Source organism: Petaurus breviceps, unplaced genomic scaffold (genome assembly GCF_028583685.1).
Source record: "Petaurus breviceps papuanus isolate PSGF00001 unplaced genomic scaffold, PetGlider_PUasm1.0 90897, whole genome shotgun sequence".
Taxonomy (NCBI): domain Eukaryota; kingdom Metazoa; phylum Chordata; class Mammalia; order Diprotodontia; family Petauridae; genus Petaurus; species Petaurus breviceps.
Window position 1 is genome coordinate 2,465,643 of NW_027187374.1, and position 24,246 is coordinate 2,489,888.

At 36.7% G+C, this 24,246-nt stretch overlaps 1 protein-coding gene across 1 annotated transcript in view; it reads left to right on the plus strand.

Annotated features, from left to right (window-relative positions):
• The window catches only part of SH3BGR (SH3 domain binding glutamate rich protein), a 101,256-nt gene that overhangs the window by 44,513 nt on the left and 32,497 nt on the right, over positions 1 to 24,246 (plus strand). Inside the window, 1 exon segment of the mRNA XM_069074851.1 lies at positions 7,883 to 7,963. Coding sequence (XP_068930952.1) covers positions 7,883 to 7,963 — 81 coding nt within the window.

Here is a 24,246-nt window from a genome sequence, read left to right on the forward strand (position 1 = left end):
TTTCAGATTCAATAAAACAAGAAACTAATTTCATAAAATGTACAAAACATTTCTGCTTGCTTAGCCTTTGCCTTATAGGGCTTTTCTCAACCCACAAGTGAAAGAAAGAGCAAACAAATAAACAAAGAAAGAAACAAAACTGGCTTCTCACCTCTGGCAGAAACCTAGACTACATTGAACTTTCCAAATTACATGGAACTCTGTCAACAGTAATTTGGGAGTCATCTAAGTGTCACTCCTTTGTCAGATATCCAACTGGAGTCTGGACAAAAAGTGTCCCTTTCTACACAGGGCACATTAGAATTCTCTAGTTCTTGTTCCATAGGTGATTCCCACTGAAGCCAGGCAATTTCTGCTGGGTCCTTAATAATTCCCCTAATAGATCCTTGCCACTGCAAAGTAAACCTTTCTGAAAAGAAGACAAATAGATTCAGTTAAAGGAATAGCAAAGAATGTCAGCTACTTGTGGTTTTATAGGCATTATTACCCCCCAATTCATAGAGTGTTTTGCTTTCACAAAAAGTAAAGTAGTCTAGATCTGTCTAAATGTCAAAATAGCAAGAACATTTTTACTAAACAGTAGCAAGCTAGTGATTCCAGATTTTTCACACTAAACAATATCAATTATAGCACTCAGTAATACAGAAAACATAAATAATTATGTCAACAGAACTGATATGTGAGGGAACACACATTGGGGAAAGAAAAAATTTATTGTATAATTACAACCTAAATTTCTTCTTGGCCAATTTTTCTAGTCTCTTTGTTTAAGGCATCCAGAAGTAAAAGTTTGCCTTTATAGGTACAAACATTTTTGGGGGTACCTGCGTGTGCAAAGGCCCCACATATAACAGTGACTACCCTGGCTTCCACTGCCTGGAAGCTAGGTAGGTTACATCCTATCCCAGGATTCTTTGGTACCCCCTAAGAAGGTTTTGAGGGTGCTAGGTCTCTGTCATTGGCTTCAATCCCTACCAATGGAATTCTTTTAATTTTAGGAGTTCTGCACCCCAGTTTTATTTAACTTCTACAAGTGTGAACTTTTACAAAGGAATATTTACTTAAAAGGTACTACAACGAATATATAAACATACTCCCCCAAATGTGGTGCATAATCTCTTCCCCACATATACCATATAATGTTCTAGAGTAGAAACAGGGATTAGGTCCACAGTTTTAGCTCATTTCCTATATAACACAATCCCAAGTTCCAAGTCCATAGCTCCCCTTGGGTTTAAGTCTCAGGTACTCAGACTTCTCAGGGCTTCTCTGCTAGGGAATCTTGTCTCAAAGGTAACTTGAAATCCTAGGTTCAGCACAGAGTCTACCACTGATACTTGGAACTGAAAAGAATAAGCAAAAAAGAAACCAAAATTTAACCCCAAAGCTATTTCTCAGACCCACAGGATAAAAAGGGAGCAAGAGTGAGTAGCCCTACCTCTTTCATTTTCAGGCAGCTAAGTGGTACAGTGGATAGAATGCCAGCTCTGGAGTCAGGGAAGACTCATCTTTCTGAGTTCAAATGTGGCCTCAGATAATTACTAGCTATGTGACCTTGGACAAATCTCCTAACCCTGTTGGCCTTTGTTTCCTCATCTGTAAAATGAGCTGGAGAAGGAAATGGCAAACCACTCCAGTATCTCTGCCAAGAAAACCACAAATGGAGTCACAAAGAGTCAGATACAACTGAAAATAACTGAACAGAAGCAACAATGATGATCAACAGTGAAAGATTAGGCAACTCTGATCAATATAATAATCTAAGACAATTACAAAGGACTCATGATGAAAAAATGCAGTCTACTTCCAGAGAGAGAACTGATGGACTCTGAGCATAAATCGAAGTATAATTTTCTCACTTTATTTTTGATATATGGCCAATGTGGAAATGTGATTTGCATGATTTCAAATGTATAATTGATGTCATATTACTTGCCTTCTCAGGGAGTGGGGAAAGGGTTGGTAGGGAGGGAATATGGAATTCAAATTTAAAAAGAAAAGAATGTTGAAAATAAAAAAAATAACATTCATTTTTCTTATTACATATAAAAACATTATTAACATTTGATTTTTTAAAATTATGAGTTCCAAATTCTCTTTTTCTCTCTGTCTTTTTCCACCTCCTTGTGAAGGCAAGCTATTTGATATATATTACACATGTGCAGCCATACAAAATGGATTTCTATATTAGCCATTTTGTGAAAGAAAACAGACCAAAAAATATGCTACAATCTGTGTTCAGATTCTATTAGTTCTTTCTCTGGAGGTGGGTAGGATTTTTCATCATAAGCCCTTCAGAATTGTCTTGGATCATTGTATTTGCTTAGAATAGCTAAGTCATTCACAGTTGATAATCTTACAATGTTGATGTTACTGTGTACAGTGTTCTGATTCTGCTCACTTCACTTTGCAACATCAATTCATATATGTTTTTCCAACTTCTTCTGAAGCATCTTGATGATCATTTCTTGAAGCACAATAGTATTGCATCACAATCATATACCACAATTAGTTCAGCCATTCCCCAATTGATGGGCTTCTCATCAATTCTCAATTCTTCGGCACCACAAAAAGAACTGCTATAAAATATTTTGTACATATAGATACTTTTTCTTCTTATTAAAAAAATATCTTTTGAATACAGACCTAGTAGTAGTATTTCTGAGTCAAAGGGTATGCATGGATTTATAGCCCTTTGGTTGTTACTCTCTATAATGGTTCAATCAATCAGTTCACAATTCCACCAACTATACTTTAGTGTCCAGATTTCTCCAAATCCCTTCCAACATTTGTCACTTTTCTTTTCTGTAATATTATCCAATCTGATAGGTGCGGGGTGCTACCTCAGAGTTGTTTTAATTTGCATTTTTCTAATCAGTAGTGATTTAGAGCATTTTTTCATATGACTATAGATATATTTGATTTCTTCTTCTGAAAACTGCCTCTTCATTTCCTTCGATTATTTATCACTTGGGGAATGACTTGTATTTTTCTAGATTTGACTCAGTTCTCTATATATTTGAGAAATGAGGCCTATATCAGAGAAACTTATAAAATTTTCCCCCTAGTTTTTTACTTTCCTTCTAATCTTGGAACCTGGATTTGTTTGCGTAAACCCTTTCTAATTTAATGTACTAAAAATTACACATTTTACATCCCATAATGTTCTCTATCTCTTGTTGATCATAAATTCTTCCCTTATCCATAAATCTGGCAGGTAATATATTCCATGAGCCCTTATTTGGCTTATGATATCATCCTTTATATCTAAATCATATACCCTTTTTGACTTTATCTTGGTATATTTTATGAGATGTTAGTCTATAACTAGTTTCTACCAAACTGCTTTCCAGTTTTCCCAGCAATTTTTATCAAATAATGAATTCTTGTCCCCCAAAGCTGGGATCTTTGAGTTTTTCAAACACTACATTACTATGATCTTTTACTACTGTGTATTATGTACCTACTCTATTCCACTGGTCCACCACTCAATTTCTTAGCTGTTTTGATGTATTATTGTTTTATAATACATTTTGAGATCTGGTACTTCTAGGCCACATTCCTTCTTATTTTTTCATCGATTCCCTAGATATTTTTGACTTTTTGTTCTTCCAGATGCATTTTATTATTTTTTATAGCTCTATAAAATAACTTTTTATAGTTTGATTAGTATGGAACTGAACATGTAGATTAATTTAGGTAAAACCGTCATCTTTATTATGTTAGATTGACCTATTCATGATCAATTAATATTTTCCCAACTGTTTAGATCTGACTTTATTTGGGGGAAGTGTTTTGTAATTATGTTCAAATAGTTCCTGGATTAGTCTTGACAAGTAGACTCCCACATATTTTATATTGCCTATAGTTTTTTTAAATGGAATTTCTTTCTCTTACTGCTGGGCTTTGTTGGTAATATACAGAAATGCTGGCGATTTATATGGGTTTATTTTATGTCCTGCAACCTTACTGAAGTTAATTATTTCAACTAGTTTTAGTTGATTCTATAGGATTCTCTAAGGATATCATCATATGATCTTCAAAGAGTAATAGCTTTGTTTCCTCATTGCCTATTCTAAATACTTTAATTTCTTTTTCTTTTCTTATTGCTTCTTATTGTTTATTCTTTTCACTTAATTTTGTTATTTCTTCCAATTAGTAAACATTTATTTTCTCTATTTTATACTTCCTTCACCACAATGAACAAAAGAGCAAAAGAAAACGCTTATAACAAATATACATAGTCAAGTGAAACAAATTCTCTCACTGGTCATATAAAAAATGTTTCTTTAAACATTTTGAGCCTGTCACTTTGTCAGATACCCAGCTTGGTTTATCTTCAGCCTTCTGGCATCAGGTTTTGTCATTGTAGGTCTCAGAACTGTCAAATCTTTTAAAGTTGTTTATAATGTTGCATATCATTGCATTATATCATTGCAGACATTATCCTGGTTTTGCTCCCTTTTCCCTGGATCACTTCATTCAAGTCTTCCTGTTTCCTGTGAAACTGCCCATTATGTAATTTCTTGTGGCATAGTAATATTACATTTCATTAATATATGATTATTTATTTAGTCATTCTTCAATGGTTGGTCAACCTCTTAGTTTCCATTTCTTGCTATGAAATGACATATAAATATTTTTGTATACACTATATGGTTTTTACATATGGATCTTTTCCCTCTTTTATATCTCTGAGGATATTGTTGGGTATAGTGACTTTTGGGGCAGCGTTCTAAATTACTTTCTAGCATGGCTGTACCAATTCACAGCCCCACAGACAGTACATTAGAATGGTTATTTTCCTGCAAATTCTCCAACATTTGTCATTACCCTCTTGTATCATCTTCACCAGTCTGAAGGGGGTGAGTTTGGAGCAAGATTTCATATGCCTGTTGATACCTTGGATTTCTTCTTTTGACAACTACCTTTTCATGAAAAAGAATTACTTTTTCAAAGAAAATTTATACCATGGAAAGAGTATTTTAAAAATGGATTTGGGGAATGTCTATTATTACATGATTTTATTGTTGAATCCAATGTGTGTTATCTATAAAAATTCAACTTCACACTTGAAAAATGTAGAAGCAGAATTTTTAAACTTGTTTAAAAATCTTCCAAATAAAGAGTTTCAATGGGGTTTGAACATATTTGGTGAAATATTAAAATGGAATAGCTTTGTCTTAGCTTACAAAAATAATTGGCTAACATCAAGGAAAATGAAAATTTATCAGTCAAAATTCAATAAAATTATTTTTATAATTAGTCAAAATTTTGTGTTTCCAGGTCTCACTGCAATATAACACTATTGGCAAAATGTTTGTATTGGAAAGATGAGCTTTTGTTGTTATGGGAAGCTTGAGGTAATCAAAGTGCTTTGAAATTTACCAGAAGCAATCCAGACTGTTTTCTCCCCTCCTTTTCAGTTATGGGCCCAGTTTATCATCCTTTTGAATTATTTGTCTCAGGTAAACATACTATTAGAAAACTCTATAGGGTGTCCATTCAAATGCATGTTGAAATCTGGACAATAGCTATTCTTTATTCACTTTGACTTTCCTGTATGAATAAACAGGCCAAATTCCTCTGAATGATTACAGACCTCTTCCAAGAGGCTCCTGGAAATATCTTGAGGCATGATGTAATCCACACATTGTAATCCATAAAAAAAGAAGCATCTGTAGCACTTCACTTTCTATAAGAACTTCCTCTTGGACCTTGTCTGGATTTCCTTCATCAGTGGCAAATACTTTTAGGGAGTTTACAACTTCCTATTTTATTGTGGTCTTGATGTTTATTATTTATTTTAGTTGTTATAACTTCCAAGGAATTTAGAACGAGCTTCATATATAGATGAGAGAGAACTTGCAAAAGAGCCTTTGTTCTACCAAGAATATTTTATTCTCCCAAGTACAACACTCTTTCATAAGTCAACAAACATTAAGCTCAAAGGGATTTTATATTCTCTCTATCTTTCAGGAAGTCGGGAGATGGTACTAATGTGGTCCTATGTTGAATATCACTTCTTGTGTCCCATTAGTATCCTCATTGAGGATGTCCTCAATTTGTGTATAAATGATCCTCACTGAAATTTAGCAAAGCTCAGAGATATAGGTGGGTAGTTATTGATCTTTTCTACAACACTTAAAAAAAATCAATAAGATCCACTTATTTCTCCATCCATTTGTTATTTTCCTCTCTTAGATATCTTGTGAATTGAGGTCACTGGAGAGTAGAACATTACCACCACCAAAAGCAGTGTACTCACAGTTGCATTGCCTCCAGCACTAATCTCCTTTATATACATTTAAGGCCTTCTGGCTATTTTTCCACTTTTTAAAAAAATGTCATTTTTAGTTCCTTGGGAAGCTACTGAGGAATTGTGAGTAGAACACTAAATATTGTGGTTCTACTCTCCTTGATGGAAAAATAATTTGTTATAATATGTTTTTTAATTGCTTTTTTCTGTTTCTAGTCTTTTTTTTTTTAAGCAATTGGGGTTAAGTAACTTGCTCAAGGTTACACGGCCAGGTGTTTCTGGGTGGGTGCTAAGTGTCTGAACCTGGATTTGATCCCAGGTCATCCTGACTCTGGGGCTGGTACTCTTACTCGCTGTACTACCTGGCCACCCTCTAGTCCTCTTTTAATTTTAATAGTTTTTATTAGTTTTAATTTGTGAATACTATTGGGATGACTTTGCTTGGTTGAATATCTTGTCAAGCTTTCTTTAAACTGGATTTACCCTCCACTTCTTTTTGGTCTGTGAGATAATACTGCTCATAATTGTCAACCAGTTTTGAGATTTTAGAAAGGATTTTATATTCTAAACCAATGTTGCCTTTGGAAGACATCTCTCTGAGTTTCGCAAGGAAGTCAAATATTTGCTGAATATATCATTTTTGTAACTTTTTGCTGTAATTAGGTTCATTGATTTAACTTTTGGATTACATTGTAATTGTTATTGGTGTAATTTCTGTTGTTCATTTCCAGTTTTTGATTTTCAATAATTTGCCTAAATAATTCAGAATTAAATCTTAATTGGGTGACATTTTTTCTCATAGTATTCTTTTTTTCTTTTTAAGCAATTGGGGTTAAGTAACTTGCTCAAGGTTACATGGCCAGTTATTTCTGGGTGTGGTGCTAAGTATCAGAGCCCAGATTAGATCCCAGTTCATCCCGACTTTGGGGCCGGTGCTCTTACTCACTGAGCCACCTGGCTGCCCCTAAGCAATTGGGGTTAAGTAGCTTGCTCAAGGTTACATGGCCAGGTGTTTCTGGGTGGGTGCTAAGTGTCTGAGCCCGGATTTGATTCCAGGTCATCCCGACTCTGGGGCCGGTGCTCTTACTTGCTGTGCTACCTGGCCGCCCCTATTCTTTTTCTTTTTCTTCCTTCCCTCCACCCCTCCCTCCTTCCTTCTATTCTTTCTTTCTTGTTTTATAAATTCTGATCTTGGCTCTAATGAGTTAGTTGTCTGTATATAGATAGCTAACTCAGGATTGATTCTCACATCTTTATAGATGTCTTCCTACCTTTTAAAATGTAGTTGATTTCATTCTTTGAATGTAAATCTGCAGAAATAATAATTAAAAAGCTCTGAGACTATTGCTGGAGGGACTTCTGGTGGGACTTCTGGAAGGATTTCTACCAATTCAGACCAGCACCAACCTGCTCTCTGTTTTATAGTTTTAGTGAGTTACCTGGGACAACAAGAGATTAAATGACTTACCTAAAGTTGCCTAGTCACTTATGACAGAGATAGTTAAATCTTGCTTCTAAGGCTGGCTATCTTTCCACTACACTAAGCAACCTCTTTGGTATAAGGTATTTGTTCGGAAATATGTAAATAAACTTTGACCAGGTTTTTTTTCCCTTTTATTTAAGGATTTTGAATCTTTCTTCTCTGCAAAAGAAGAAAATATTATATATTCGTTTCTTGGTTTGGCACCTCCTCCAGGCTCAAAGGTATGGTTTTTATGTCTTACTAGTGCCTGATAAATTTAAGCATGACTGAAAGGGGATAGTGGTTGCAAATATTAAATAATGAATGACAATCAAGAGGTAAATAAGGTTTTTATGAGGAAGTAATGACTCACCTTGCTCCACTCTCTTATCTAAGAATCTTGGCTCATATTTTACTGAAATAATTGAGGCCATTTGCCAAGAGCTCTCTCTTCTCTGAATCATATACCACTTGTATACCTTCTGCTACTATCTCCTCCTTTGTCCTTGTCTCACATGAAGAGGTATCCCTACACCTTGTCAAGGCTAACTCCTTTACCTGCATAAGTGATACCATTCCATTTCTTTTTTTTTACTTTAATTTATTAATTTGTTTGTTTCCTTTTAGTTTACAGGATTCAATTCCACAATTCTTTGAATTTCACATTTTGTCCCCCTCCCTCCCCTCCTCCCCATGGCGGCTTATAATCAAGTATAGGATCTGTAAATACTTTCACATTATACAATGGTCAGGTTATAAGGATGGATTGTACCAGCTGGAATGAAAAATGGTAAAGAGAACATAAAATCAAATAAGAGAACGAAAAAGATCAGGTATTTTGCTTCCACCTGGATATAAATTTAGTTCTTTCTAGTTCTTTCTCTGGATGAACGTTTTTCTCTCCATCATGCGTCTTTTGGGATTGACTTATATCCCTGCATTGTTGAGAAGAGTCCAGTCTATCAAAGTTGGTCATAACACATACGTTGTGTCTGTAATTGTGTACAAATTCCTCCTGGTTTTACTCTTCTCACTCAGCATCAGTTCTTTTAAGCCTCTCCAGGTAAATATGAAGACCACCTGCTCCCCGTTTCTTATAGCGCAATAGTATTACATAACATGCATATACCACAACTTGTTCAGCCATTCCCCAATTGATGGGCACCCCCTTAATTTCCAATTCTTTGCCACCACAAAAAGAGCTGCTATAAACATTTTTGTACATATGGGTCTTTCTCCCATTTCTATGATCTCTTTGGGATATAACCCTAAGAGTGGTATTGCTGGATCAAAGGGTATGAAAGTATTTATAGCCCTTTGGGCATAATTCCAGATTGCTCTCCAGAAAGGCTAGATCAGTTCACAACTCCACTAACAATGCATTAGTGTTCCAGTTTGCCTACATCCTCTCCAGCATTTGTCATTTTCCTATTTTGTCATCTTAGCCAATCTGACTGGTGAGATGTGGTACCTCAGAGTTGTTTTGATTTGCATTTCTCTAATCAATAGTGAATTAGAGCATTTCTTCATGTGCTTATAGATAGCTTTAATTTCTTTCTCTGAAAACTGCCTGTTCATATCCTTTGGCCATTTATCAACTGGGGAATGACTTGTATTTTTATAGATTTGACTCAATTCTCTGTATATTTTAGAGATGAGTCCTTTGTCAGAGACATAGGTTGTAAAGATTCTTTCCCAATTTCCCACCTCCCTCTTAATCTTGGGTACATTTGGCTTTATTTGTACAGAAACTTTTCAATTTCATGTAGTCAAAATTATCCATTTTACATTTTATAATGCTCTCTAATTCCTGTTTCGTCATAAAGTCATTCCCTCTCCACAAGTCTTATAGGTAAACTATTCCTTGTTTTAGCAGACTGCTTACAGTATCAACCTTTATACCTAGATCATAACCCATTTAGACTTGATTTTGGTATATGGTGTTAGATAATGGTCTATGTCCAGTTTCTGCCATACTATATTCCAGTTTTCCCAGCAGTTTTTGTCAAATAGTGAGTTCTTATCCCAAAAACCAGGGTCTGGGGGTTTATCAAACAATACATTACTGTAGTCGTTGACTTCTGAATCTCGTGTGCCTAATCTATTCCACTGATACACTCCTCTATTCCTAAGCCAGTATCAAGTAGTTTTGATGACTGCTGCTTTATAGTACAGATTGAAATCTGGTAAAGCTAGTCCACCTTCCCTAGCATTTTTTTTCATTAATTCCCTTGATATTCTGGACCGTTTATTCTTCCAGATGAATTTTGTTACTATTTTTTCTAACTCTATAAAGTAGTTTTTTGGTAAATTAATTGGTATGGCACTAAATATATAATTTAATTTAGGTAAAATTGTCATTTTTATTATATTAGCTCGACCCAGCCATGAGCAATTGATATTTTTCCAATTAGTTAGATCTGTCTTTATTTGTGTGAAAAGTGTTTTGTAGTTATTATCATACAGGTCCTGGGTTTGTTTTGGCAGGTAGATTCCCAAATATTGTATAATGTCTACAGTAACTTTAAATGGGATTTCTCTTTCTACTTCTTGCTGTTGAATTTCATTGGAAATATATAGGAATGCCGAGGATTTATGTGGGTTTATTTTATATCCTGCAATTTTGCCAAATTTATTTATTGTCTCAAGCAGTTTTTTACTTGATTCTCTAGGATTCTCTAAGTATATCATCATATCATCTGCGAAGAGTGATAGCTTGGTCTCTTCTTTGCCTAACTTGATTCCTTTGATTTCTTTTTCTTCTCTAATTGCTACTGCTAACATTTCTAGTACCAGATTGAATAAGAGGGGTGATAGTGGACACCCTTGTTTCACCCCTGATCTTATGGGAAATGCTTCCAGCTTCTCCCCATTACATATAATACTTGCTGATGGCTTTAAATAGATGCTACCTATTATTTTAAGGAAGGCTCCATTTATTCCTATACTTTCCAATGTTTTTGATAGGAATGGATGTTGTATTTTGTCAAAAGCCTTTTCTGCATCTATTGACATAATCATGTGGTTTCTGCTAGTTTTATTGTTGATATGATCAATTATACTGATGGTTTTACTAATATTAAACAATCCTTGCAATCCTGGAATAAATCCTACCTGATCAAAGTGTATTATTCTTGAGATAAGTTGCTGTAGTCTTTTGGCTAATATTTTATTTAGAATTTTTGCATCTATATTCATGAGGGAGATTGGTCTATAATTTTATTTCTCTGTTTTATCTCTTCCTGATTTAGGTATCAGTACCATATTTGTGTCATAAAAAGAATTTGGTAGGACTCCTTCTTCACTAATTTTCCCAAATAATTTGTAGAGTATTGGAATCAATTGTTCTTTAAATGTTTGATAGAATTCACTAGTGAATCCATCTGGCCCTGGAGATTTTTTCCTAGGGAAGTGACTGATGGCTTGTTCAATTTCTTTTTCTGAGATGGGATTATTTAAGTAATTTACTTCCTCTTCTGTTAATCTGGGCAACTTGTATGTTTCTAAATATTCATCCATTTCCCTAAGATTGTCAAATTTATGTGCATACAATTGGGAAAAATAATTCCTAATTATTGTTTTGATTTCCTCTTCATTGGAGGTAGATTCACCCTTTTCATTTTTGATACTCATAATTTGGTTTTCTTCTTTCTTTTTTTTTTTATCATATTGACTAAGGGTCTATCAATTTTGTTGGTTTTTTCATAAAACCAGCTCTTGGTTTTATTTATTAGTTCAATAGTTTTCTTAATTTCGATTTTATTAATCTCTCCTTTAGTCTTCAATATTTCTAGTTTAGTATTTAATCAGGGATTTTGAATTTGTTCTTTTTCTAGGTTTTTTAATTGCGTGCCCAATTCATTGAGCTCCCTTTTCTCTAATTTAATCACGAATGCACTCAGGGATATAAAACTTCCCCTAAGAACTGACTTTAATGCATCCCACAGATTTTGGTATGTTGTCTCATTATTATCATTCTCTTGAATGAAATTACTGGTTGTTTCTATAATTTCTTGTTTGACCCACTCATTCTTTAGGATCAAATTCTTCAATTTCCAGTTAGTTTTTAGTCTGTCTTTCCCTGGCCCTTTATTGCATATAATTTTTATTGCATCATGATCTGAGAATGATGCGTTTAATATTTCTACCTTACTGCATAGAATTGTGAGGTTTTTATGCCCTAGAACACATCAGGGCTTATATAGCCTTCTCCTGGCTCAGAGAATGTAACAACCTTATTGACTCACTGGCCAATCAAGAAGTATCTACTGAAAAACAAGCCTCCCACCCCAGGCTTCAGGTGCACATTAGCCTAGGGGCAGGGAAGATCTTCAAAATTTACATTCTTATTACAGAGGTCCTGAAAGGGGCTTTTTTTTTAAAAAAAAGATTTCTGGGCTATGAAGTGGTAGCCCCAGGAGTGTTTGCTGTCCAGTATAGGGGCCCCTGTATTTGCTTCTTACCTTGCTCTTTCCAGTCCCAGCCCTTTGGTGATAGGCCTGGTAGTGGACCTTGTGGTTGGTGGGAAGACTTGCCCTCCAAGTTGATCAGGCCCCTTCCAGGCCTGCGTCTGCCAGCCGCCTTCCTGGCCTACGTCCGCTGCCGAGCCTTCCCGGCCTGTGTCCGCCACGCCTTCCGCACAGGCTGCCGCGCCATCGCAGCTGCGCCTTCCCCAATACCATTCCATTTCATCTCCTTTAGCAGATTGCCTATGATCCCCATTCTCTCACTTGTCTTCAATTTCTCTGTCTTCTTCCCTACTGCCTACAAATAGCCCATGGCACTGCTATCCTTAAAAAAACCTCCTCACTTGATCCTTCCATCCTTGCTATTAACCCATATTTCTTCTACCTTTTGTGACTAAACCTCTTGAGAAGGCCATCTTCAATAGGTATCTCTGCTTCCTTTCTCATTTTCCTCTTTTTTTTGCCTTTTGGAGGGCAATTGGGGTTAAGTAATTTGCCCAAGGTTACATAGCTAGTTTTTGTGTGTGTGTGTTAAGTGTCTGAGGCCGGAACCGAACTCGGGTCCTCCTGACTCCAGGGCCGGCGCTTTACTCCTGTGCCACCTAGCTGTCCCCTCATTTTCTTCTCAACTGTCTTCATTCTATTTTCTGATTCTATCATTCAACTGAAACTGTTTTCTCCAAAGCTTCCCATGAGCTCTCAATTGCTAAATCCAATGTTCTTTTTTCCATCCTCAACCTTCTTGAACTCTGTGCAGCCTTTGCCATTATAGTCATCCTATTCTTGATGCTTTCTTCTCTTTAGGTTTTCCAGATACCACATTCTCCTAGCTCTCCTTCACCTATCTGACTATTCCTTTTCATTTTCATTCACTGGTTCTTCATCCAGGTTACATCTACTAACTGGGGGTATCTTTCAGGTCTCTGTGTTAGACCCTCTTTTTTTTCTACTTCACTTGTTGATCTAATTAGCTCCTATTGATTCAGTGCTGATGATTCTCAAATTCTATTATCTAGCCTTAACCTCTCAGCTGACTTCCAGTCTCAAATCCCTGTCTATTGAGCATTTCAGATAATGCATAGCATTATCTTAAACTCAACATATCCAAAATTGAACTAATTATCTTTCCCCCTAAAACCCCACCCCTTCCAAACTTCCCTATTACTGTCAAGGTTACCCACTCATCCCACTCCTCCAGGCTCAAACCTCTGTGTCTTCCATGATTTCTTATCTCTTAGCCCCCTCTCCCTTCACCCCCACAATATCCACTCTTTTACTAAAGCTTGTTGATTTAATCTTTGCACATCTCTTGAATATGACCCCCCTCCCCAATTTCTCCTCTGATACTACTATCATCTTTTTGCAGGTTCTCATTTCCTCACTCCTGGACTATTACCTGATGGATGGTTTGTCTGCCACAGGTCTCTCCCTATTTTAGTCCATCTGTCAAAGTTCAGCTGCCAAAGTGATTTTCCTAAAGCCCAATTCTTACTATATCAATTCCCAAATCAATAAAAACCCAGTGATTTCCTATTACCTCTAAGATAAAATGCAAAATGCTGTTTGGCATTTAAGTCTATTCATAACCTGTTCCTCCCCAATGCTTCCAGTTTTCTTATAACTTACCCTTCCCTCCCAGCATGTACTCTCAGATCCAATGACACTGCCCTCCTTGCTATTCTTTGAACCAGACACTCTATCTTTCAGTTCCAGGCATTTTAATGGAGAGCCATTGAAGTTTATTGAGTAGGAGAAAAATGACATTCATTGTTCCGTAATTTCAAAGGGAGTTTGGAATGAAATCACACATCTTTCCCTGTAGTCCCTCTGACATTGGCTGACATCTTTTGTCATCTTTTTTCAGTTTGCATGGAGCTAAATAACCATATCAGTTCCTATGGATTCATCTTTATGTAGATAATTTACACTTCCAGACTTAGTCTTTCTTCTGAGCTTCGGTCTCATATCACCAATTGCCTAGTAGATATTTCAAACAGATGCTTTTTTGGTATCCCAAACCCAAAATATCCTAAACTGAATTTATTAACTTTTCCCCCTAAATCTTACCCTTTTCCATATTTCCCTATTTCTGTTGACAACATCACTAATATTCCATTCATACAGGTTTGCAACCTTGGCATCACTTTCAATTTCTCATTCTCATTTTTTCTATATATGCAATCATGTCTTCCCATGTCTTTGTGTTTCTGTCTCTACATCTCTTAATGTCTTGATCCCCTTCTCTCCACTCACAGAGCTATCTTACTAGTTTAGGCCTTCATTACTTTATCTGAACTATTGCACTAACCTCCTGCCTCAAATCTCTCCCCTTCCCAAGACATTTTCCATATAGCTACCAAAGTGATTTTCCTAAAGTACAAGTCTGAGCATGTCACCTCCCTACTCCCTCTCACCTGTAGGATCAAATATTGACTCCTTTTTTAAGGCATTTAAGGCTCTTCAAAACCTGACTGCATTCTACCTTTCTATCCTTATTTCATGTTGCTCCTCTTCCCACACTCTACATTCCAGACTTCCTGACCTTTTTGCTATTCCTCACACAATGGCTGTCCCCCATTCCTTGAATCTTCTTTCTATTCACCTTAACCTCTTAGAATCTCCAGTTTCCATCAAGTTTCCATCTAACACTACCTTCTGCATATATCCTTTTTTAGTCTCCCCAACTGCTAGTGCTTCCCATCCTGCCCCAACTTTACCTTTCATCTGCTTTGTGTGTGTTGTATTTGCCTATACACGTGATAGAACCAACATTTCTCTAATGTAGCTTCTTTCTTTTCACCTGCAACATGGGGAGACTTTACCTAAAAGAAGACAAAAGCTGCTTCTTTGACCTGATCAGCCCTACATATTGCCCCCAGGTTTTCTGAGACAGCTTCATTTCTATACCTCTCCCTCTACTGGCAACATTGGGTAGACTTAGGACAAAAGTGTCTTGATTGACCCCAGCTTCCCTGATGCAACTTCCTGGTCATCTATGGCCATTAAAAAGTCCCAGGAACATGGAATCTAGTTCTCATGAACTTGGTGTATTTTTGAAGTCCACTAGTAATGTTATTCTGCCCTGTTAACCAGATAACTTTCTATGTGGAGACCATGGGGGCTTGCAATTTTATCCTGTAGTCAGCCTGAACCATTTGAGAGAACTGATTATAAAATTTTCAGTGTGAATATAGCTGGAAAATAACCAAATACTACAAATTAGAGCTTAAATTATTGTTTTGTTGATTGTCTAGACTTAAGAAAGTGATAAAAGAAAATATTAATAATGTAGATTAAACTTAAAAGTGTTTTAAGCAAATCGTTTTTTTCTTCAGGAAAGCCAATTTTTAAACATTTACCAGCACATTTCTTAGACTGAATTTAGAGCCACTGTATACTAGAGATAAATGTTCAGGGACTTCCAAGTACCTCATTTTGCCTCAAACTCAAATGTGAATTAAGAGAATTCCAGCATCAGAATTATTTCTCTGACAGATATGCATCACAACATAAACTCCTTGAAGTCTTTATAACTCTAATTCTTAGAACAGTTCTTGGCATACCAGAGGTGCTTAAATGCTCGTTGATTGCTTAAATTTCAAAATTGCTTTAATTTGTATTTCTCTTACCATTAGTGAATTGGACCATGTTTTCACATTTCATTCATTGGTTACAAATCTTTTGAAAATTGTTAATATTGTATACTATAGACTATAGTTTTAGACTTAAACTATAATTTTTCTTTTAATTCTATTTTCATTGATTTTATTTTCCAAAAACTATTGCCAAAATTTTCTATTTCATCTTTTATGATCCTTCCTATCTTTTGATAACTTTCCCAATCCTCCCCAGCAATAATTGTGAAAGATACTCAATTTCCTTATTTTATAATTTAAAAAATGATGTGACTTTCTTTTTCAAGCTGGTTATCTGTTTTGAGCTTATTTTGTTGTAGGGATAGGGTCTGGACATGTGATTTCATTGCTAGAGGGGAACTCCCAGATGAGGAAACTTCCTCTAACAGTGCTGATATAAGTGTCTTCTCTGTAATCCAGGATCACACAACCAGTTTGTGTCAGAGATGGGACTTGGACCTTTCCTGGCCCTGAGGCCAGCTATGCCATGCCAGTATATGGCACATATAGGAAGATTCTGGTTATTTCACTGTCAAGCTTCCTACAAATCCCACTGTATACTCAAGCTCCTGGGATTCTGATGGTTTTCTCTCTTTACCTTTTGAAGCCCACAAGATAATAACTATCTTTGATATTTTTCACCTAAAACAAGAAAGAATAGATACAAAGAGACAGAAGCCATCACAGAACCATGACCTCCTGCACCACATTGTGGCATCCTGGAGGGGAGATAAAAGCATGAGGGCTCTCTTCTCACTAAAGGCTTTTAGCACTTTTTGTGTTTTTACTGGAACGTGGCCAGGCAGGAATGAGGGTAAGGCTTTTGTTTGGTCTGTTCATGCCTTTCGAATGCGCTCTAGCTCTGGCATTGCAGCCAATAAACAGCCCATCATTTCACAACATGATTAGCAGACTAAAACCAGTTACAGAATGTCTGCACATGTTCTAAATCAGGAATCAGGATCATTCCATTACAGTCATTATGAATTTCTGATCCCAGGCTTCTCAGCATCTTCTACATGGGGATTACAGTAGCTGAGCATGTTACAAAGGCTCACCAAACCCCTAATACACATAAAATGTTGGTCTAATACTTAGTTATGCCAGACTGCTTTCTAGTTTTTGCAGTTCTTGTCAAAACTGAAATTCTTCCTCCAATAATTTATATTCCTGTGTTTACTAAACATGGACTATCAGTTTTCATTTACTTCTATTTCTTGCTTATCCTGGGCTGTTCCACTGATTCTCTTCTATTTTTAATCTGTAACAAAAAGTTTTGATGACTAATCTTTTGTTATTTAGTTTGAATTTTGGCAATGTTACTATGCACGTTTCATTCTTGCCTTTTTTCTCATTATTTTCCTTGATATCTTAGAGTTTTTTCCTTTTAAATTAATTTTATTATTATTCTGTCTAGTTCTTATAAAACATGCCTTCGATAATCAGATTATCACAAAGCAAAATCTATACATTAATATTATCCTTTTTTTCTTATTGTATTGGCTCAGTCCAGCCATGAGCAGCAAATATTTCTCCAATGGTTTGTCTCCTGATATATATATTTGCTTTTTGGAGGGGGGAGGGCAGGGCAATTGGGATTAACTGACTTTCCCAAGGTCACATAGTAAGTGTTAAGTGTCTGAGGTCGAATTTAAACCCAGTTCCTCCTGTCTCCAGGATTGGTACTCTATTCACTGTGCCACCTAGCCGCCCCTGTCTCCTGATTTTTAAAATAGAATTTAATAGGCTATATTCATTTGTGAATCTTTTTTATGTCTTAGTGGCTGTGGCAGTCAGAAGCATATCCCACTGGAAAGGCTCTGGCTGTAATAGAAATGCTATAGTCTGAGCCCCAGTTATATTCTTCCTTCACTAGAATTTTTGCTATCCCCAACATATCAATGAGGTATATTCAGCACATTTGTCTGTATCACCAAATATGGAAAGTTTTTCTCAAGGAGTCTTATATATTGTCTTTTTTTAGTTCCTTCTGCAAAGCTTTGCACAAAAGTCTCTGCACAATCTTATGGCATAATTCTTTATGGCCTTATAAATATTATCCAGTGTCTAAGTAACTTAATCTGTTCTGTACACTTCTCAGATGATCTCAAAATTAAGAATCCTTTATGAATCCCCAGACCTACAAGGCTGATGGACCTGGCTGTTAGATTTACAAAGTTATACAAATCCAATGAAGAAAGAACATTTTATAAAGTTTGCATAGGCTCTCCTCTCTCTCTTTCACACTACCTGTCTATATTTACCTATTCCAACCCAATATGCCCCCACCTAAGAACACTAGGAAAAAATAAAAATTATAATTAAAATAAAACAATTAGAAATAGTGAAAAAATTAAAAGGAAAGGAAAGGCTTGTTCCAAATGAACTGCTAGTATGTTTTGCTCTTTGTTCTTGTGGATTGGGACCTTATAGTTGACTGGAAGTTGTCACCTTACTCAACTTGTCCTGGGTAAATATACTAACTTGAGTTCCTCCAAAATATGGGACAATGCATAACTTTCTCCTTTGGATTCCTTGCCAATGGATATAAACGGTTCCAGATGAAATATCTCCTGGAGATCCTGAAACACATACTCAATACCAAACTTTGCTAGTGGATTCCAGCAAAACCACAGGACATTTAAAATGTAGATCTAAACTCAGCTGATGATAGGATAATCAGGTTAGCTTAAAAAGAAGGCAAACAGATGAATCCTGATAGATGTGGTGTTCCTAAAAAGGGATAAAGCGTTTGGCACTGATTGGAATAAACCCACCAAATCCTAGAGAGTACTCAAATATTGGAGGCCTCTGCCCACAAAAAGGTGGATTCAGATAGACTGAGTTGAATTTTGAGGAAGCATGACCCAAAAGACAATTAGTTTTTCTTTTCACACTCTCAGTTTCATTATTTCTCCTCATTTTGGAAAGACCTTTTAAATAAATCTTAAGAATAGCTCATATCTAGGGTCTTCCCCAAAAGGCATTAATAAGGTCCTTTCAAGAAAAGGTATTCATGTACAGTGTGGTAGATATCAGATATAGGATAGCTATATATTTTTTCTACCAAAAACTAAATGCTGAAAACACAAATGATCCATAGATTCATACTAACACATATTTGAAACATTAACTATAATTTACCACCTTTATCATTGCTTTTCTGGGGGTAGGAAGAACTTCCAAGAGACTTTTCCCACTGTTGAACAGATTTTATTTTCATCTCATCAGCACTGTCCAAACAGTATCTCAAGGTCTAGCTCTTCTGTCCAGCCAAGGATATGACTCATCCTCCTGGCAGCAGTCATCTCATCCTCCAAGAACGATGTAGTTGCAAAAAACCCCCCTTCTATTGTCAGTCAGTACACAACTCTAGAACTTTCTCCCTCTGTACCATGTGGCACCCTTCAAGGCAAGAAAAGTCCATTTAAGCATTATTCTTTGGACATCTATTTCTTATGGGAATATATTTCTTAGGGAAAGAAAACAAAGCAGAATAGTCAGGGACTTGAGATTCATTCTCAAGTTCACCTAGGAAAACACACGTTCTTCTTGCCATATGCTGGTAATCATCATAGCTGCAGCTGGAGAATAGAGGAGATAAAAATACCCTTTTCTCCCAGTGAGATGTCCAAGGGTGAGCTGGAAGAGTGTCAAATGACACAAAAGAAAGGAAAAGAGAATGAGGAAAAATAGTTCTGAGTGGGAGGCTTTTCTTGGCTGCCAAACATCTTAGCATATCACTTGTCATGAGAGGTTGAAAGTCAGACTGTAGTGTTAAGAATTAAATGAAAGGAAAGAAATTGGAAACATGGATTATAGATGGCCTTCTTAAGGAGTTTAGCCATGAAACAGAGGAAAAATATGGGATAATGGCTAGTGGGGATGCATAGATTAAAGGAAGGTTTTGTAAATGGAAGAGACATGGACATGTTTGAAGGTAGTAGAGGAAGTAACCAACAGACAGGGAAATATTAAAGCTGGGTGAGAAAGTGTGGATGAATGAGAGAATAAGTTGCTGAAGAAGATGAGATAGAATGGGTTTGCTTTGACAAGGAGTAGGGTCACCTTTTTATGTGAGATATGGATGATGGAGGAGAAAATGGTAGAAGGCATCTGGTGATGTGGGATAAAGAGGATGGGAGAAAAGGGAGCTTTTAGCAAAGAGCTTCAAAAGTGGGCATAGGGAGAGCGATTACTTCCTTCAAGAAACAAACACTGGGGGAGCTAAGATGGCAGATTAGAGGCAGTGGTTGCTGAACTCTCTTAACATTCTCCTCCAAACAACTTTAACATAATACCTCAAAGAAAATTTTCAAGTGGCAGAGAGAACAAAAGGTTAGGATGAGACATTTTTCCAGCCTAAGAAAACTTAGGAGGTTCACAGGAAAGGTCAGGGGTGGAGGCCTGTTCAGAGCATACACACACAGTGGCAGCAACAGTGGCAGTAGCAACTTCGGGAGCTTTTAGTCAAGATATGGTAAGTGGCTCAGACACCTGGTGAAAAAGAGATTACAGGAGCCCTGTTGCTGGCACTCAGTATAGCTGGTGCTGATTAATAACTATGTTGCTCATATGTAGTTCGGGGTCACAGTTTCAGGGTGGAGAGGGGCACTTGTGGTCAGTAACAAGGGAGTATTGGCTCTGGTCACAATTCCAAGGTAAAGAGGAGTGCTAGTGCTTGCAGCTGTAGGGAAGCAGGGGCCCTTTCTGAGTAAAAACCAGGGCAAAGATGAGAACAGTGACCAAGCCTCTCTGTGGATCATATCACATTGGAATCAATGAAAACTTGCAGACCTTCAGAATTAGCTCTGAAGACAGCAGCATGCAAAGGCCTCAAGCTTGGGAGAGTGCCTCACCACCTCTAGGTGAGCAGAGCCCAACTTTAGAATAAAGATCAAAGTCAAGAAATAGCCTAGAAAAATGAGCAAACAAGAACAAAAAGAACTTCACTTTAGAAAACCACTAGATGGCAGGGAAGAACAAGACACAAACTCAGATGATACTAATAATGGGAAAAGAGCTACAACCAAAGTGTCAAAGAAAAATTCAAATTGCACCCAAGTCACTGATGGTTACAATTAGTGTGACCATGGGCTAGTCATTTTACCTCCCTGGGCTTCAGTTTCCTCATTTGCAAAATTTAGGGGTTGGACTAGATAACCTCTGTGGGCCCTTCCATCTCTAGAGCTATGGTCCTATAATCACTTACTTGTGGATCTCATCAGCTCCCATGGTTTCAGTAATGATCTTTATGCAGATTATTCTCAAATCTACTAGTCCCAACATCTCGTTTCACATATCTAGCTGCCTGCTAAACAGATAGATGGTGCAGTGGCCTGGGTCTGAAGTCAGGAAGAACTGAGATCAAAACCAGCCTCAGATACTTGTTTGATGTGTGACCCTGGGCAAACTACTTAATATCTGTTTTTTCTGAGTTTCCTTCAACTCTAAAATGAAGCTAATAATTCTACTTCCCAGGTTTGTCATGAGGATCAAATGTAATATTTGTAAAATGTTTAGCACAGAGCTTGGCACATAGGTGCTTTATAAATGCTTGTTCACTCTTATACACACACACACACACACACACACACACACACACACACACACACACCCCTGCCTACCTTCTCTTGATCTCCAATCTTATATATACCTTCAGTTGCCTATCAGACAATTGAACTGGGATGTCCTGTAGCCATCTTAAAACTCAACATATCTCAAACTTAAGTCATTATGTTTCCCTCCACGTCCTCCCCTCCTACTTCCCTATTACTGCTGAGAGTGGCATTATCCTCTCACTTACTCAAGTTTACAACTTAGGTGTCATACTCAACTCCTCACCCTTTTCTCCCTCCACATATTCAGTCAGTTGTAAAATCCTGTCATTTCTACCTTAACAACATCTCTAGGGGTGGGTAGGTGGCACAGTGAGTAGAGCACCAGCCCTGGAGTCAGGAGGACCTGAGTTCAAATGTGATCTCTTGACACTTAACACTTAACTAGCTGTGTGACCTTGGGAAAGTCACTTAACCCCAATTGCCCTGCCTTCCCCCCTCCAAAAAAAAAATGCCAACATTTCTTATAGAAGCCCTCCTTTGACATAGCAGCTACCCTGGTAGAGGCCGTTGTCATTTCATGCCTGGACTTTTACAGTATGTTGGTCTCTCCCCACTCCAGTTCCACTGTCAAATTGATCTTCCTAAAGTGCAGGTCTGACCATATCCTCCCCCATTCAATAAAGTCCGTTGCCTCCAGGATCAAATGTTCTGTTTGGCTTTTGAAGTACTCAGTAATTTAGTCACTTTCTATTTTCGCAATATTCTTCTTACACCTTACTCTTCACATAATCTGTGATTTAGTGACATTTGTCTCCCTGCTTGCTCTCATATGACACTCCATCTCCCAATTCTGAGCATTTTCTCTGGCTATCCTCCATACTTGGAATGTTCTCCTCCTAGCCTCACTGACTTGTTCCAAGTCTTAGCTAAAAGTCTTTCCACACTTCCTTAATCTTGGTGCTTCCTTCTGAGACTACCTTCAATTTATTATATATATATATTTATGCACACATATATTTATAAATATGCATATATATACATACATATATACTATATCTATCTATCTATCTATCTATCTATCTATCTATCTATCTATCTATCTATCTATCTATCATCTATATTGTTTGTACATATTTGTTTGTATGTTAAATTAACTCCTTAGAGCTCCTTGAGAGGTGGGACTTTTTGTTTCCCCAGTGCTTAGCACAATGTCTGGGATATAGTAGACTATAAATGCTTATTTACCTGCCTTTGAGGGATCAGAAAAGGCATCATGGAATAGGTATAATACTAAATGAAGGAGGATAGTGGAAAATGTTGGAAATTTTGGCTTAGGATTTAGAGACAAAAGAGTGTCAAGAGGCTGCAGACCACAAAGAAGCCTCATGAAAAAATATTAGGAATATTCTTGTTAAGAAGAGAGTTGGTAAGTACTGAACGACATACCAGAAAATGAAATTGATTGTGTCTTAATGGAGTGGAAATAACGGGTTACTGGTATAGAAGTTATTTCTAAATCAACTGTCTGTGCAGACAGATAATTCTCATTACAACAAAGATCTTCAACAAAAGCACCGAATTAGAAGGATAAAGCTGAGAAGACACTGTGTGTGTTTACAGCAATCTCTTGGTGATTAAAATGGAAAGTGCAACAAGGAAAAGGCTGACATGGACAATTCCAATTTCCTATAGAAATTAATGAATGTAAAACTATTACAATAATAAGATCAACAGAGTACAGAAACTGACCCAGGCAGCAAATGTTTCCCAAATTGGAGGGAGAAATAAGTTTTCAGAAAGCTTGCATGAGACCTAGTTAAACTAGGTCACTACAAGAACATTTAATGATGGAACTGGAAGAAGAGCAGCAAGCAGATGAAAAATGAAATAGGTATGTCAGAATTTCTATAATAAATTATTTCTGAGATGGTGGAACCATTATCTCAGTCCCTGATGTGTTAAATGTGGATGTAGAAGTGGTTGTATAGAAGATAAAGATGGGAAGAACAGCTGACCCTGAACTAAGAGGAAATACACTCTGGAGGTGACACAATTTTGAGGGTTTTGAGAAGTCAATTCTTTTTTGTTTTGTTTTTATTCTTCCATTTATTTTTATTTTTCATTTATCAAGTAATAACTTTTCTTCCTCCTACCTGGTCCCTTAGGAAAAAAAAAGAAAACACAACCCTTGTAAAAAATATTAATAGTCATGAAAAACAAGCCCCCAAATTCCATGTTAAAAAATGACTAATTTTGCATATTTAACCTACCAATGCTCTGTCAGGAGCAACTCAGCATCAGTTCATAAAAGTCTTTCTAAATTTTTCTGAAGTCTACCTTCTCATCATTTCTTACAGTGCAATAGTATTCCATTACATTCATATACCACAACTTGTTCAGCCATTCCCCAATTGATAGACATCCCCTCAATTTCCAATTCTTTGCCACCACAAAAAAAGCTACTATAAATATTTTTGTACATGTGGGTCCTTTTCACGTTTTTATGATCTCTTTGGGATACAGCCCTAGAAGTGGTATTGCTGGTTCAAAGGGTATACACAATTTTATAGCCCTTTGGGCATAGTTCCAAATTGCTCTCCAGAATGGTTGGATCAATTCACAACTCCACCAACAATGCATTAGTGTTCCAATTTTCCACACCTTCAACATTTACCATTTTCCTGTTTTATCATGTTAGCCAATCTGATAGGTGTGATATGATGTCTCAGAGTCGTTTTGATTTGTATTTCTGTAACCAATAGTGATTTAGAACATTTTTTACATACGACTATAGATAGATTTAATTTCTTCCTCTGAAAACTGCCTGTTCATATCCTTTGACCATTTATCAATTGGGGAATGA